Genomic DNA, 18,425 nt, shown 5'->3' on the forward strand with positions numbered 1-18,425 from the left:
TCTTCTTGAATGGCAAGCAGTCTCAAGTAGAGTGATGTGGACAAATATGAGAATCGGGAACTAGGCAATGAGACCTATTTGTACCTATGGTCCCACAGAAGATTCTACTAAGTTAGAAGTGGAGGAATTTTTTTGAGGCTTTAGAGAAAGCAACTGACACAATGAAAAAGGAAAAGTTGATCCTTGTTGGGGATCTAAATAGCAGAGTAGGAAATGATTGTCAGACATAAAAATATTTTGAGAAAATTTAGAGAAAAGAGCAAAGCTAATAATAATGGCAAATACTTGTTGGATTTGTGCTCAGGACATGGACTGGTTATTACTAACACAATGTTCCAACATAAAAATGTCCACAAATTCACATGGAGAGAAGAGGCAAGGAGTAAGAAAAGTCTCATTGACTATGTTATTGTTCATAGTGATGTTTTTAACCTGGTGCAGGACACCAGAGTGTACAGAGGATTTGAAATTGGAAGTGATCACCATTTAGTCCTGACCAGGATAAAATTGAATTTCATACTGAAAAAAAGAACATGTAAGAAAGTTTTAAAGTGAATAAAAGTTGAACAGCTCTCGGATATGAACTGTAGACTAGAATACAAAACATGATTGAAAAAAAAAAAAAAAAAAAAACTGGAACCAAACCTTAGAGAGTCATGTGATGAGGTTGTCTGGGATAGAAAATTCAGAACTCCATGTTGGACACAGGAAATTAAAGAGGCAGTGAAGGAAAAAAAGAAAGCATATCAAAAGCTCCTGGCAATTAAGTCAGCTTGTGCTCTTAGAGAATACAGAGACAAATGTAAGAAAGCTAAACACTGTGTAAAACTAGCTAAATAAAAGTCGTGGGAAGACTTTAGCAAGAACATAGAAAATAAATATCAAGCAGGTGGCAAGACATTTTGGAGGTTGTTGAAGCAGCTTAGAAATGGAGGAAAGAGTACTGTAAAAGGAATTAGAGATGATAAAGGTGACATGAAAATGGGCAAAAAAGATATCCTTGAAGTATGGAGTACTTGAAGTACTTTAAAAAATTGCTAAATGAAACAAGCAGTGATGACAGCATAGTGGTAAAAAACAGTGACCAGGCATTCAGTCAGGAATACATATCCATACTTGAAGTAGAAAAAAACCATCAAAAACCTGAAATGTGGAAAGGCAGCAAGAGTAGATGATATTCGACCAGAAATGCTCAAATATGGAGGTATAAAAGTCTTACAGTGGCTGCACTGCATAGTTCAGAAGGCTTGGACAGAGGGACGAATTCCAGATGATTGGAGTAGAGCTCTCATAGTACCTATATAAAACTGAATGTGAGAATTACAGAGGTATTTCATTACTGAGTGTTCCTGGTAAGATATATGCAAGTATACTTGAGAAGCGGGTGAGAAAGGAAGAGAAGTTTGGTGATAAACAAGAGGGATTCAGGGCAAATAGAGGTTGTCAGGATAAGATCTTCACTTTATGGCAGATAGTTGAGAAATTATGTGAATATAACAAACATCTATATTTAAGTTTTGTCGATCTGGAAAAGGCATATGACACGGTGCCAAGAGAGAAGTTATTCAATATGCTACAGTTACATGGTGTCAATGGGGCATTATATCAAGCAATACTTAGTCTGTATTTGAGTTGTAAGTCGGCAATTAGAATTGGAAGAAGTACAGGAAGGTGGTTTAATGTTAAATCTGGTGTGAGACAAGGATGCACATTATCCCCTCTTTTATTCATTATCTATGTGGATCACATTATTAAGGAAAGTGCTATTAAACATGATATCAAAATTGGAGATTTAATCTCAGCTCTTTGCTTTATACTGTCGTGACGTTCTCTTGATGTTCGAATCCGCCATCTTGCTAAAAGTCACTTTCATAAAATAAAGGAAAACTAATTGCAAATTAATCACTGATCTAAGGGTAGAGAAATTTCTATTATACTGCGCCACTCTATCCTTAGATAAGTCTATATGAATTAGTAGGATCAATTCAAAATTAGTTAGCAGTCTTTTCATTCATTCAGGTCGAAGTATTTATTTTTTTTCTTTGGGATTTCCGCTAGATTCGAATTTTTGTGAACGGTGCAGTAAAAAGAATTTCAGGCAAACACAATATTTAAATTAACAAACAAAACATTTAATATATGGTTATATAACAAATACATGAATTCCACTTCTAAAATATGACAACTCAGTCAAGTTAGTACATCAGGTCAAGTCATTCATATTAATTCAATCTTCCAAACTTTCACATACAAATTCACAGTTTCAGAATCACAAAGTTTCTTTACTCAATTTATTACAATAGAATTTCTTATTTAATCAGTTTCCATGTATCTCTCAGCTACACTCTATGATTAACTCATAACAGGCACTCACCACGGTAGATATCATTTCAATGAAACTATATTTTCAACTCTCAGCCTCGATGATATGCTACAGTTAATGTTAGAAACAGCGCAACGGAACTAATACTTAAATCTTCATACACCGAAATAAACTAATATGACTGTTCTTACCAGAAATAATCTTCAGTACTTCCAATATTTTGTGAGCACACTTTCAAATTATATTTATTACACTTGCGAAACACATCTATAAGAATTCTCCAAGGTTATAACTAAAACATTATTAATCGCGCTTTATAACTCCAGACAACAACTATAGGGTACATTAATTATTCTTGTTTATCACTCATCAACTAGTTAAACTCCGTACAATTCCTTTTATGGTAGTATAGAAATAAGTCGTAATTCTAGACTGACTGGATTTATTCAGAATTCTTCCTAATTATCCGATTACAGCATTAATTTCCTTTTATTACCACTGCTGATTTTGCTTTCAGCCAACTATAAGATTCACTTATAAAAAAATATCCACTCAACTCCTACCCTTAAGAACCTTTTATTTACTTCTACTTCTCTAGTTTATCTCCTTGTTACCTTTTAGTTCCAAAATTCCGTTCCGACTCCCCTACTACATATATATTTTCTCTTCTAATTTTGCCCACGCCCCCTTCACTCGCACTCATTTATTTCACGCGTCTCTATGACAACCGATAAACGTAAACATTCTCGCGAATGTTACATTAGGCTATATAACTACATTCAGTTATTACATAATGTTAAACTTTCACAAAAAGAATAAATAGAATATTTGCATTTCAATAAATGCGTAGTTAAATTACAAATACAAGTTCTTATAATATTGACATAACAATAAATAAAATAACTTATTAATACTTAATACAGTCTTTTCATTATTCATACATATATCTTTGATTAAATAATTAAATATTAGACAAAATTAAGGTAGTTATATGAATACTGAATTTTAAAATAAGTTATATACATTAAATAATATTTACAAGTCTAGCCTTTGCGATGGAAAATCATGTTGGATTCTGAATCAAATAACATTTATTCTATTTTCTACATAATTAGAATCCAACAATACGAATGATGTTATACTTCTAAAGAAATCCACTACAAGTCTGCAAGATTCCCTGACTAAATTGAATAACTGTTGTAATAGATATGGTATGAAGGTCAGCTTTAAAAAGACAAAGACATTGAAAATGTCAACTGTGTTGTGAATGGAGAACCTGTGGAAAAAGTAAAACATTTCAGCTACTTAGGCACGATTTTTAGTGAAGATGGTAAATTAAATATGGAAATAGACAACAGAATCAACAAAGCTGGTATGGTAGAAAGTCAACTGAATAAATTTGTATGAAATAAGAGAGAAATTAATGAAAACACTAAATTAGCTGTATACAAGACAGTGTTCAAACCAATTTTAACTTATGGATCTGAGAGCTGGGTTAGAAGTAAAACACTTGACCAAAAACTAGAGACTTCAGATATGAGAGTCCTGAGAAAGATTGGGGACATGAACAGATGGCATCAATGGCAATATCATTTTAAAAATGAGGATATTAGGAAAGAACTTGATATTGTCAGCATCCAGGAATGTATTAGCAGAGCTAATCTCTGGTGGTATGGTCACTTAAGCAGAATGGGAGAGAAAATATTAGGAATGCCAGTATGGCAGGAAAAAGACCTAGAGGAAGACCAAGAAATAGGTGGATTGGTATAGTAAAAAGTGCATTAGAAGATAGAAATATGAGACCTGATAATATTGGAGTCTTGACAGGTAACAGACTGATTTGGAAGAAAATTGTAGATAGGAAGGTAATAATGGTAAATTTTTCATGTAGTACTATCATATCCTGTACACCCCTTGAGGATATATAGCAGGAATTTGATGATGATGATAGAATATTTACTAATTTCTGTTAATGTAATTGCTTATTTTGACTTTATTTTCAATGTTGTATTGCTACGTTTTCCTTTTTACTTTATTGTATGTAGTAAGGGTACTACTTATAGTTTTGTGAAATTTTTGTTTCCGTACTGTTTCAGTTATTTATTTCTTATTGTGGGTCGATGTCAAAATAGTTTGAAAAACACTGCTATAGTGTATATACCTAAGTGTATTTTTGTGGATGGCATTTCTATAGTTTGTTTCACTTATTTTTAACCTTCGATTCAACAATAACATTTGGGTTGAAATTCACACATTCCACTTAAATGGTGTTTAAGAAATGAGGGAAGTGAAAACTTCATAGCTCATAACTAAAATAACACCTGGTGTAAAATGTAATGTTAGAAAAATCACGAGTTTGCAGATAAAAGATCTCAAAAACTATATTTTTTGAGATTTATCCCTTTTTACCTTTAAAATTATCGGATATCTTTTATTATTTTCTCCTCTAACTCTTTAGATGCTAACAAAGGAGTTAAGTGAAATGAATAACTGCTTACTCTAATTTTTTTAATATGAGCATTTTGAGTTGCACTGAATTTTAAAATTTGAAATGCATTAAAAAATTAATTAATCATCATCATCAAATTCCTGATATATACCCTCAAGGGGTGTACAGGATATGATAGTACTACATGAAAAATTTACATCATAACTAACTTCCCATCTACCATTTTCCTCCAAATCAGTCTGTTACTTGTCAAGACCCCAACGTTATCAGATCTTATATTTCTATCGTCTAAGGAACATTGCACCATATCAATCCACCTATATCTTGGTCTTCCTCTGGGTCGTTTTCCTGCCAACCTGGCAGAGAACACTTGGTTTTGCTAATCTTTCCTCGTCCATTCTGTTTAAGTGACCATACCAACTGAGATTATCTTTGCTAACGCACTCCTGGATGCTGACAATATCAAGTTCTTTCCTAATATCCTCGTTTTTAATATGATATTGCCATTGATGCCATCTATTCATGCCTCTGATCTTTCTCAGGACTCTCATATCTGCAGTCTCTAGTCTTTGGTCAAGTATTTTACTTCTGACCTAGCTCTCAGATCCATAAGTTAAAATTGGTTTGAACACTGTCTTGTACAGCTAATTTAGTGTTTTGACTAATTCCTCTCTTATTCCATATGAATTTATTCAATTGACTTCCTACCATACCAGCTTTGTTGATTCTGTTGTCTATTTCCATATTTAATTTACTATCTTCACTAAAAATCATGCCTAAGTAGTTTAAATATTTTACTTGTTCCACAGGTTCTCCATTCACAATGCAGTTGACAACTTCAATGATTCTGCCTATTTTCATTGTCTTTATTGATGACCTTCATACCATAACTATTACAACAGTTATTCAATTTAGTCGGGGAATCTTGCAGATTTGTAGCGGATTTATTTAGAAGTATAATATCATCTGCATAAAGCAAAGAGCTGACATTAACATCTCCAATTTTGATATTATGTTTAATAGCACTTTCCTTCATAATGTGAACCATATAGATAATGAATAACATAGGGGATGTACATCCTTGTCTCACACCAGATTTAACATTAAACCACCTTCCTGTACTTCTTCCAATTCTAATTGCCGACTTACAACTCAAATACAGACTAAGTATTGCTTGATATAATACCCCATCGACAGCATGTAACTGTAGCGTATTGAATAACTTCTCTCTTGGTGTCTTGTCATATGCCTTTTCCAGATCGACAAAACTTAAATATAGATCTTTGTTATATTCCCATGATTTCTCAACTATTTGTCATAAATTGAAGATCTGATCCTGACAGCCTCTATTTGGCCTGAATCCAGCTTGTTCTTCACCAAGCTTTTCTTCCACAATTCTTCTCAACCGTTTCTCAAGTATGCTTGCATAGATCTTGCCAGGAACACTCAGTAGGGAAATACCTCTGTAATTCTCACATTCAGTTTTATTTCCCTTTTTATATATGGGTACTATGAGAGCTCTACTCCAATCATCGGGAATTCGTCCCTCTGTCCAGGCTTTCTGAACTATGCAGTGCAGCCACCGTAAGACTCTTATAACACCATACTTCAGCATTTCTGGTCGAATATCATCTACTCCTGCTGCCTTTCCACATTTCAAGCCTTTGATGGCTTTTTCTACTTCAAGTATGGATATGTATTCCTGACTGTATGCCTGTTGAGTATTTTTACCACTGAGCATGTTGAAAGTTTATTTTTCACTTGGTTAGAGTATAATAAATTTAGTTTAATCCTTTATCCAAGTGTGAGCAAACAAAGTTTGCACCTGAAAGTATCAGGACTGGGTTAAGGTGGTACAACACCAGGGCACTCCTTGCAAAGGTGGAGCAAGCTACCAACACTCCTATCTCAGTATCGCCCATAATGCAAAACATCTCCTTGCGGATATGTCTAATGTTATGCATTAAGGGAAGGGCCACAACCCAGACTAGTTTTGACCTTTATTGAGGTCTCCTCAGTGGGAGCCAGGCCAAAGTGGAGATACCAGGCAGAAGCATTAGTAAAGTCATCTCCACCTATAGGAGTTGCCAAGTGGCGTGCCACCCTTTTTTAATAAATTACTCTGGATTTAGAGAAAGATGTTGAAAGTTTATTTGTCACTTGGTTAGAGTATAATAAATTTAGTTTAATCCTTTATCCAAGTGTGAGCGAACAAAGTTTGTGCCTGAAAGTATCTTCAGGACTGGGGTAAGGTGGTACAACACCAGGGCACTCCACCTTTGCAAGGAGTGCTCTGGTGTTGTACCACCTTACCCCAGTCCTGAAGATACTTTCAGGCGCAAACTTTGTTCGCTCACACTTGGATAAAGGATTAAACTAAATTTATTATTACCACTGAGCAATTTTTTGAAGTAATTACTTCATACCTCAAGGATATTTTTTTTGCTCGTTTTCATGTCACCTTTATCATCTCTAACTCCTTTTACAGCACTCTTTCCTCCATTTCTAAGCTTCTTCAACAACCTCCAGAATATCTTACCACCTTCTTGATATTTATTTTCTATGTTCTTTCCAAAATTCTCCCATGACTTTTGTTTAGTAGGTTTACACAGTGTTTAGCTTTCTTACATTTTTCTCTGTATTCTCTAAGAACACAAGCTGACTTATTTGCCAGGAACTTTTGATATGCTTTCTTCTTTTCCTTCGCTGCCTCTTTAACTTCCCGTGTCCACCATGGAGTTCTGATTTTTCTATCCTTACAGACAACTTCACCACATGCCTTTCTAGCTGAATCAATCAGGGTTTTCTTCAAGGCTTGCAACTGAATCTCCAAGGTTTGGTTCCTATTCTCAAACTCTTTCATTTTTTCTTCAATAATCTTTGTGTATTTTAGTCTACAGTTCACATCTGAGTGCTACTCAACTTTTATTCGCTTTAAAACTTTCTTACATGTTATTCTTTTCAATATGAAATTCAATTTTATCCTTCTTAAGACTAAATAGTGATCACTTCCAATTTCATATCCTCTGTACACTCTGGTGTTCTGCACCAGGGAGTAAACATCACTATCAACAATAACATAGTCAATGAGACTTTTCTTATTCCTTGCCTCTTCTCTCCATGTGAATTTGTGCACATTTTTATGTTGGAACATGGTGTTAGTAATAACCAGTCCATGTCCTGAGCAGAAATCCAACAGATATTTGCCATTATTATTGGCTTTGCTCTTTTCTCCAAATTTTCCCAAAATAGTTTTGTATGTCTGACAATTTCCTACTCTGCTATTTAGATCCCCAACAAGGACCAACTTTTCCTTTTTCATTGTGTCATTGCTTTCTCTAAAGCATCAAAAAATTCCTCCACTTCTACCTTAGTGGAACCTTCTGTGGGATCATAGGCACAAGTAAGTCTCATTGTTCAATTCCCCATTCTGATATTTGTCCACATCACTCAACTTGAGACTGCCTGCCATTCAAGAAGATTAGCCTCATATTTTGTGTTGAATACTATAGCTACAACTTCTTTTCCTTGATTGTCATTGCCTGAATATAACATATTGTATTTATTGATCAGAAAGACCTCACCAGTTTTTGTCTTTCTTGTTTGAGTCACCCCTATTATGTCGATCTGATACTTATCTATTTCCTCACTAACTCCATTTCTTTGCCATTCAGGTTTCTTATGTTGATAGTACCGAGCTTTAACTCTGTTGATGTTGAGTTGGGGTGTGCTTTCAGATTTGTATCCCTTTGTGGCAATAGTTGCAGATAATCTTCTAAGCTAGGGATGTCTGAGAACTGTAAGATTTGTGAAAAGAGTAGAATGTTTGGTGATTGAAAGTAGGTCATTTATGTATACAAGAAAGAGAGTAGGTGATAGAATGGAACCCTGAGGCACTCTGTTGTTAGAAGAGCTTGAAGAGAGGGTGTCATTCACCATGATATGCAGTGAATGACACACAATCATGCTATTCTCTGTAATTGTAATTACAGCGCTTGGTAGGGAGACTGAAGGAAAGCAATTTGCAAAGCAGACCTCAATACCAAACATGATCAAAAGCCCTGGAATGTCAAAGACAACAGCACATAGCTCCAAAGTTTTCCATGGCACATGCCCAGCAGCAGGTGATACAGAAAGTCGAGCTTTGTGGACAGAAAATTAAAGAGTCAGAGTGGTTTTAGAAATTTGGAGCACTGTAAAGACAGCATATGACTGTTACTGAATGGGGCAAGTAAATTTTTCACTAGAGAATGTCAAAAGCAGGTAGTTCTATATTTGGTATTCTCTAGTAGGCAATGTTGGATCCCACAATGGTACAGGTGTAACCTTTCTAACAAAATGAATCGTGAAGAGCTTAATTTGTGCATTGAAGGTGGACTATAGATGTAGCTGCAATTTGAATTTCTATCAAGAGCAGAAAGCCTGGTCTGGATGCCTATAAGTAGTGATGAAGTCATGGATTTTTGTAAAGTGGAAGGATATTTGTGCAAGTTTTTTTTTTTTTTGCTAGGAATTCTGGCATGTTTGAAATATTGGGCTTCAGTTGATTTTTTTTGAAGAGAGTTTACAAAGAAGATTTATTTCGATTGAAGCATCACTGTTACTGTTTGTCAATATCATTTTCAGATGAAATGAAAGAGCAGTGACATGCCATGAGAGGAGATACTCTTGAACATGACACTCATACAGAGAGTGACCAGTCTCCTTGCCATAACCTAGCCTCAACAGTGCCTTGCACATACCGCTACGTGGAGTCTCTCCAGGCACAAGATGGCAGAGTACATGGCAGCGTGATTATGTTGTGCAGCAAACTAGGAAGCCTCCTGACTCGTTACTGAGAGGTTAAAGCCAATATAACATCTATATACCCTCAAAAAGGATATTCTGGGTCTCTAAGCATGTTTAGCATGGAACACACACACACACACACACACACACACACACACACACACACACACACACACACACACACACACACACACACACACACGTCTGGACTTTCCTCTTAGGGTGTGGATACCATACCTCAATTCTTGTCTATGTTAGTTCACTGATTAATAGTTTCTCCAGTCTAGTGGTTTAATGCCTGGTGTTTGGGGAATACATGCAGGATTAACAGGCCCACCAGAATGAAAGTGTAGGAAGAGGATTTGGTTGCCAAGTCCAACCAGACTTCACCAAAGTTGGGCATATGTTATATAGTGGCAGCCAGAACACCAGTTCAATCAGCATTTTAGATTGCTGAGGTTTAGCCGTGGGCACTGTAATCATGCAATCTTTTGACAATCCTCAGAGGAATGTGTTTGGTCCTCTCTTAGGACCCATCTGTCTCATAAAAGCTTTAGTAACTTTTATGTTCTATCATTTTTCTGCTCTCTTTTCCTCCTATCAACCAAATTTAATAACCCACACTTTTATACCATTCTTGCAAGAAGCATTGCACAGGACTCTGACCATCCTGGTCACTCATCCATGAATTATCTTTGATGAAGATAATCTTCATCACTTCCTCATCTCCAAGTAACCCAGGCAATTGCTGGCCTGATTGGTGTATCTGCTCTCCAACCAACAGGTTGCATGTTTGAATCCTGCTATGGGCATGGATGCTTGTGATTGTCTTTAGGTGGAAAATGAATTTCATTGCCCGATGTGTCTCTTGGCTTATTGGAGGCCTGAAGGAGGAGGCTTGAAAAAGTTCCATGTTTAGTCTCTAGAGCAGCATTTTCAGGACTATATAAAAATAAATAAAAACAAAAAAAAAATTCTTAGTGCACCCACAGTAAGACATAACATAAGTTCACATAAAAAAAGAAATCTGTGCGTATATCTAAGCCCATTATCTTGATTTGTCTGCATATTCTTCAACATACAAATGATAATATGAATTATTTTGCACACTTTTTTGCATCACGTCTCCTAAACTTACCCTCCTGTCCACCATCACACTGAAATCCCTGGCCTCATCAGATTCTAGCAGTCAAATTCTATTAATGTAATAGACAAACTATAATCAAAACTTTCATCTCAAAGTGTATAACTTGAAACTGAACTGCAACCATTATCCTTGTCCATACTGCCTGTCTATTAAAATCATCTTATTTAAAATATTTCCCTCCATTGTTCAGCATTATTTTAAACCAGGGATTAGCAACCTTTTCAGACTGGTGGGCCACATTCAACTTTTATTTTTAATAATCGGGCCACAAGCATTTATTTAAGAGAAAATAGTGAGTGAAAACAAAAAAAAGCTATCAATTTTTATTATGTCAATCTTAAAAAACACAGAAATATTTAAAGTATGAGATATGAAACAAGAATGAAAATGAAACACAATGAAAAATTATTATCACGTAAAAACAAAGTAATATAGTGTATCCATCACAATATATACATGTCTCCCTGCTTAATGTGACTTTTGTGATTGTTTTCCCTTAGCCAGATTATCTAGATCCGCTTTATAACCTGAGGTGCAAATTCGAATCAAAGCATGCAAAACTTCATCAGTCAGTCGAGAAGAAATTTTATTTTTTCTAAAACTCATGGCAGAAAATGCTTATTTGCAAATGTAGGTGCTTCTAAATGCGACTGTCATCTTTGCGAAACTGATTAATCTTTCAATTTTTTTTTTTTTTTTTTGGTAAGCATCGATCAAAGTCAACATTAAAAAATGTTCAAACATAATCGCATTTCGATGTTATTTTTTTATTAAAATCCACAAATCTTGTTGAAAATTCTATTTGTAAATCTTCAATAATACCAGCAAATGTTTCCTTTTGTTGGTATTTCCAAGTTGCACGGGAGATATCACAAAGTATAGGTATAAAATTATTTTTAATTTATTATTCATATTATAAAATGTATTATTTAAATAATTCAACATAAGGGACACATGCCATGTAAGTATGGTCAACCTTTTATGGGCCGCCAAAAATGCATGTTTGGGCCACAGGCTGCCGACCCCTGTTTTAGACTATTTCTATATAACAGTGGTGTTCAACCTTTTTTACTACTTTTCTATAAAAAGTTATTCGGCGATCTACTCTCTTATATAGATTGCGTTCCCCCAACCTGATATCTGATTACACACAAATAAACAACTAAAAAAAATAAAAAACTAAAACCTTTGTGTATTTAAAAATTTATTTATCACTTTTAATTATTTTAATACAATTAAAAATATATATATATTGGAATAAAATATTTATTTCTCTATTTTGGAAAACCAAAGTTAGAAAAAACAACAGATTGATTACAAACTGTTGTTTGTAATCAATCAACAAACTGAGAAGTTACAGGAAATGCTGGTTGATTAAAAAAAAAAAAAAAAGTTAATGTGAAATTTGGCATTGTTTGGACCTCCCAGTATTTTCATAGTCAAGTTGATATGAAGAAGTGGCCAATCACAGACAATCATCCAAATGATCATTTGTAATTTGGTTTCTTAATTGATTTTTTATGACGGCCATATTGGAAAAAGCAGATTCTGACAAGTATGTCGATCCGAAACATGACAGAATTTTTCGCGCAATATCAGTTAATATTGGAAATTTTTTATGTGCATACTTCCAAATGACTTCATTGTTTATTGATTTTAAATGTAAACTATTCTGAATGTTTATTATCTCAAGTTCTACTTCAGCTTAGTTTATATCAAACAGCCCACTAATTTTATTTGAAATTTCTGTGATGTTCAAGTTTTCCTGAAACGGATTATTGATAAAAGATACAATCATTTCAGTTTTATTAAAATCTTTAAATCTTGAATTTATTTCTTCCTCAACTAATTCTATTTCATGAATAAATTCTTTTAAATCATAGCGAAGCATTTCTTGATTTTGTTCAAAAATTTTTAATAAATATGGGAGATGTCTAAATTCCCGCTCATTTATATTTTTCTTTAATAAAAGTAAGTATTGTTGGAAAGTTTTTATTGAACTTAACATGTCAATTAAATTTTTATCTCTACCTTGTAACTCTAAATTTAAATTGCTTAATTTCGTACAGAAATCTACTAAAAATGATAAGTGTAACAATCATCTTTTATCACTCAATTGTGGATAAATATATCCTTTTTCATCAAGAAAAATTTTTATATCGTTAATTAATACAAGAAATCTTTCTAAAAATTGATTTCTGCTGAGCCAGCGAACATTATTGTACAACAGAAGTTCCCTATCATCATCTGCCTGTAATTTAAATAACCGCTGTTGCAGGGCTTTTCCTCGAACAGAATTTACAATTTTAAATGTAATATCCAAAACATCTTTTGTGTTTAATCTTTTACTACACAGCACTTGTTGGTGAATAATACAGTGGTTAAAAAATCTGGATATTTGTCATCATTTTTACATAAGGAAATGATTTATTACCTATCATTGCAGGAGCACATCAGTAGTAATAGACACAAGTTTAAAAAGCAGAAGTTTGTGTTTCACAAATTCATTAAATGCCAAAAAATGTCTTCTCCCCTAGTCCTTCCAATAATGGTATAATTTTCAAAAGTTCTTCTTTACTTGAATAATCTTGAAATACTATGCGAATAAATACCATTAACTGAGCAATATCAGTGAAGTCGTTTGATTCATCAAATTGTAATGAAAACGCAACACACTGGTGAATGTCTGACATTAACCTGACCCGGAAACTTTTCTCCAGCAATTGGAACGCTTCCTTTCGGCAATTTGAAACCTTGTCTGAGGCCTAGAAGTAGTCTCTCTCTCTCTAGCAACGTCTCGAGCCGAGAAGCTCCTTTCTGGAAGCGGGAAACTCCCCTCTCAAGCAATGTTGATCTGAGCAGTCTCTCTAATGGCAACTCTGGACTGGGCGGCCTCCTCTCTGAAGCAATTCTGGAACCAGGACCCCTTCTGCTTGCTTCAGTCCCTTTTTATTAGGCCTCCTCTGAGACCTCGCACAAAGTTTGGCAACCCCCAAAGAATCAGTATGAGTCTTTCATCTTAAGTTTTTGTTCTCCTCCACTTTCTTCTGATTGTAAGTTGCCAGCCATCGGAAATGTTTACACTTAGAGCCTGCAAGCCTTTCTCATACATACAAGTTTCAATAATAATCTTTCTAATGCTGCCATGTATAGCTTTGGTGACAAAAACATTGCCTTTGTTTTTAACACTAACATATTCTTATTAAAGCAGTATATACAGTTAGCTTCAAAAGAGTTATTTACAAAAACATCTAATACAAACTATACCGAGGCAAACAAAGTTTATTTTTTTACAATATTCACATGGGACTTAACCTAAGTAAAAAATCAATGTAATGTGCTTTGGAATATTTAATATTTAAGCTACAATTGAGTTTTTACACTTTGCTTATAATCGTATTCACTCGGCTCGCTGTTTGACTTCCATTGATCCAAATTAATTCATTTACCCGGACTTATAAGAAAATTACTGATTTGAAAATTTTAACAAAAAATAAATAAACAATAGCAATACACTTAAAGCGAATTAAAAATAATACAAAATAATGATAAATAAAATATTATGTTTTCAGTTTGAATTAAATTTGTAAGTAAGGAGGAATACACAAGCGATTGACCAAAAATCGCTCCATGATCGATGGGTTGAACATCCCCTGCTGTATAATGCATACAAGTTAAACAGCGACAATCCAAATACAGAGCCCTTTTGCACAATGTCACCTGTTTTCTCTTTGATTCTATTACACCATATACTACTCTTTGATGTCTACCAGCCAGCCAGCCAGCCACCTTTTTATCCATGATGTCACCAGCTTCATATCTCCTATTTGCTCCAGTTTACATAATAGATATGTATGGTATTCATCTGTATAGTATCCTATCAAATGCTTTTACAAAGTTCATCTATATTGTTGTATAGCCATTACTTTATCCAGTTCAACTTTATCATAGAAATCAAGCAAATTATAAAGCAAGACCTATAGAACTATCCTTCATGTAACATTATAAATAATCTTTCCTTCTTTCCACTTGCATGAGACTTTGCTAGTGCTAAAGCTAACATTGAAACAGCTTAATCAAGAACACTGGCAAATTATGTAGCACTTTCTTGTAAAACACAAAACAATATCCCATCCAATCTCTTAGCTGTATTCACAATGAGAATTCATATCAGAAACCCTCCCAGTAGAAATGTTAACTCCCACCTTTGTCTATAACCAACCTTTTATGTTAATATTCATCTGTGGTGAGTAAGTTAACTATATAAAAAATCAGCTAACGCCTTTTTATTCCCGTATACGGGAGTAGGCGAGGCCATTTAGCCCTATCTAACTTTTTGGAGACTGAGTGGGCAGTTCAATCTCCACTGGTACCAATCAGCGATAGATGGCCCAATGCTATCACTAATTAAGCGGTACACAGTGAAGAGAGATGGCTCAAATGTGCCGCTATCTCGTGGTCCCTAACACAATATATTTAATGTCTGAAATAATGTGGGTTCTACGGTTGATTTTCTTGAGTTTACAGGACGAAAAACCCGAGTTTCCGGGAGGAAAAACCTGCTTGCCCGTGCCAGAGATCGACTAACTCGGGAACCGGTCGAAAAAAGGCTTAGAAAAATTTCCTCTAGTCGCCGACTAGACTCGAAACCAAGTCTTCCTTCGTGCGGCCAAGTGCGGTGGTGTGCAAACGCCACATCCACTGAGCTACACAGGCTCTCGTTAACTCGTAAATATAGTTAACTATATTTATAATTTTATTTTATTTTTGTTTATTGGTTGAATAGAATGTTTCATATTCGAGAGTGACTTCAAAATCAGCATATTGTGTATTCCAAATCTGAAACCTTCAAGAGTTTGCATATATCTCTGTCAAACAGCATATATGAATCACTAACCACATAAAGAGGAGATCCATTGTTTGCTAACTTGACAGGAACAGCCAAAAACTGTATATAAGTTGATATGTTGCTTTTTTTTTTTCCCATTTTTGAAATACTCAACAATTTTCTAGAGCACAATATCTTTATAATTCATCACCCTCAAAATCACAAATTGCAAAACAGCTGAATGACTAGCAACCAAATGGAAGCATGGAGTGGCTTAAAAAAGTTCTATGTTTGGTCTACAGAGTACAGTTTCCAGATTATGTAAAAAAATAAATAAAAATACAAAAAATATGAAAAGTTAATAAAAACAGGAAAGTTCTCTGACCTGCCCAAGGTATTAAAAAATTTACAACCTTTCACTTGGGTAGTCACATAAATCAAAGTTAAAACGATACAGCACACATACTGAATAATCCTTTTCAACAACTTTATTTCTTTCAGTTTTACTATTTGTCCTGCACTACTGAATTAGTGATCTACATTCAAATGGATTGCTGTTTGAATTTTTATTTAAAAGTTTTTATGTCAATTGCATCCAGGAACTATTGTACATTAGCATAATGTTCAAACTAGGCTAAAGTAATCTGGAAATTGTGCTCTACAGACCAAACATGGAACTTTTTCAAACTATTTCAGTTCTGCACTAAAAAGGATGTTGAGCTCGTATCAGGCAATGAAAAATCATCAACCAGCTAAAGACATTCCTGTCTGCAGTATGATTTGAATCCACAGTCCATTGGTTGAAGAGGAGAGGTGCCATACACTGAGCAAATCAGGCTGGCTAGCAATGTGCTTCATAAAACAACTTTTACTGCTTAGTAAAAATATCAATTAGTGTCAGAATAATGAACACCTGAATGAAGCAGAGGTAAGATGTGCATGATATGAAAGGTGTTATCTGGAATTAGCCAAATCAATTAAAGCTAGCTATGAGTCCAATATTGAGAGTTTATTATAAACTCTCAACATCTTTCTCTGAATCTGGAGTAATTTAATAATAAGGTTGCACACCTTTTGGCAATATAGGTGGGGATGACCTCTCATTGCTTCTGTCTTGGTGTCTCCACTACTGGACCTGGCTCCCACTGACGAGACCTCAATAAAGGTTGAAACCGGTCTGGGTAGTGGCCCTTGCCTTAATGCATAGTATTACACATATCTGCAAAGAGATGTGCTTTGCATTATGGGAGATACTGAGATAGGAGTGATGATAGCTTTCTCCACCTTTGCCACAAGTTGCCTTGGTGTTGCACTACCTTAGCTCAGTCCTGAAGATACTTTCAGGTGCAAACTTTGTTTGCTCACACTTGGATAAAGGATTAAACTAAACTTATGAGTCCAATATATGATGTCTGTTAACTGTGTGCACTCTGGCCAATTTTCCTATTTTGTAGGATAAAAACAAGTATGTTGGAAAGAAAATTCTGAAAACTCAGTGTGATATAAAGTAACTGTTATTTTTTGCTTAGGGGCAGACTATACTGACATCATGCTTATTTCAATTCTCATGCTAACAACACATAGATGCATGAATTCTTGCAGTTATTAAACTTGCATAAATGTAGTTCTTTTGTGAACTGACTATAAATCATCAGTAAGATGGGTTTTTTTTAATTATAATATTCAAACAGAGTAATGAAAATGTGACATTTTCACATGATCACTGCAAATACTCATTATAACAGACCACGTTTTGTTATAGTGTAGTTTATTTTAAATTTGATATGTACATATATTCTTACCGTTCATCACATGTACCAGTAACTCCACTGGTGAGTTCAGGTCTATCATCATCTACGCACCAATTAATACTGTGTGGCTTTGTCTTTTCTGTTTCTCTTGCAGGGGTACAAATGCTAACCCTACCCAAATCTGGATGATTTAGATGATAACATTCTGGGAGAAGATTATTCAGATTTGGTTCTCCCTCTAGTCTACAGCACACTGCCCTTGAAAGGTGGCCATGATGATAAAGATTACCTAAAACAAAATCAAATGGAAAGTCTTAAAGAGTACAAAGACAACTGAATTGAATTTAACCTTTCTCTCACTCTCCTTTTTTTTTTTATTATATTTTTCAAATTTAACAACTATGTAAGAAGTATGTGTTTTTAACAGAAAAGAGGAAGAGCAATTACATATGTGGTGTGCTTAACATTGTGTAAATAAAGTAGGAATCAGTAAAAAAGTAGCAAAGTGAGCAGCATCCATTTAGATTTAAAAAAGCAGAATGAGATAATACCCTGGCATGAGAATCAGTCATGCAAGATCTGAAAAGAGCAATGTAAAATTGCTTTCCAAAATTAGCAAAATGAATAAAAATAAAACAAGAACATGTAATAAAGTGGGAGCAAGCAGAAAAGTTAAGGAAGGTAAAATCAGATGCGAGATAACTACTTTTTTTTTCTTTCTTATTTTTAAATGCTAATATGTTAACAAAAGGTTGTAAACATAATTGCACATTAATATCATGGTTAAAGATTGGATAATTTAGGAAGTTTGATCTCCAGAATAGAATTCTGGAGATCAAACAAACTTTTCAAGCTACTTAAGGCCTTCAATAAGCAGATTGGTAGTCTAACATCAGGTGACAAATATTGTCTATCATCTATAAACTTTCACAAATATCTGTGCCACAGTGGAATTCAAAGCTATAACCTTTTGGCTGGCAATTGAAGATGCTTTCCATTCCATCAAACCAGGTGAGCAACATGAATGCTTCTTTTATACAAGTATACTTCGATCAGAAAGAATAGAGGAGATAAGGAGATCAGATGAGAGAATAGAGGAGATAAGTAGGAAGTGCCAATGGTATTGCAAAGCACTGATA

General features: G+C 34.5%; 1 protein-coding gene across 1 annotated transcript in view; it reads right to left on the reverse strand.

Annotated features, from left to right (window-relative positions):
* Positions 1 to 18,425, reverse strand: part of LOC150108545 (uncharacterized) — a 241,446-nt gene that overhangs the window by 9,667 nt on the left and 213,354 nt on the right. The window contains exon 9 of the mRNA XM_090390486.1: positions 17,338 to 17,575. Within this exon, the coding sequence (XP_090246612.1) occupies positions 17,338 to 17,575 (238 nt within the window). The remainder of the gene's footprint in view (positions 1 to 17,337; positions 17,576 to 18,425) is intronic.

This window comes from Typopeltis vanoorti, chromosome 3 (assembly GCF_054136105.1).
Source record: "Typopeltis vanoorti isolate ZY-2024b chromosome 3, IOZ_Tvanoo_1.0, whole genome shotgun sequence".
NCBI lineage: Eukaryota > Metazoa > Arthropoda > Arachnida > Uropygi > Thelyphonidae > Typopeltis > Typopeltis vanoorti.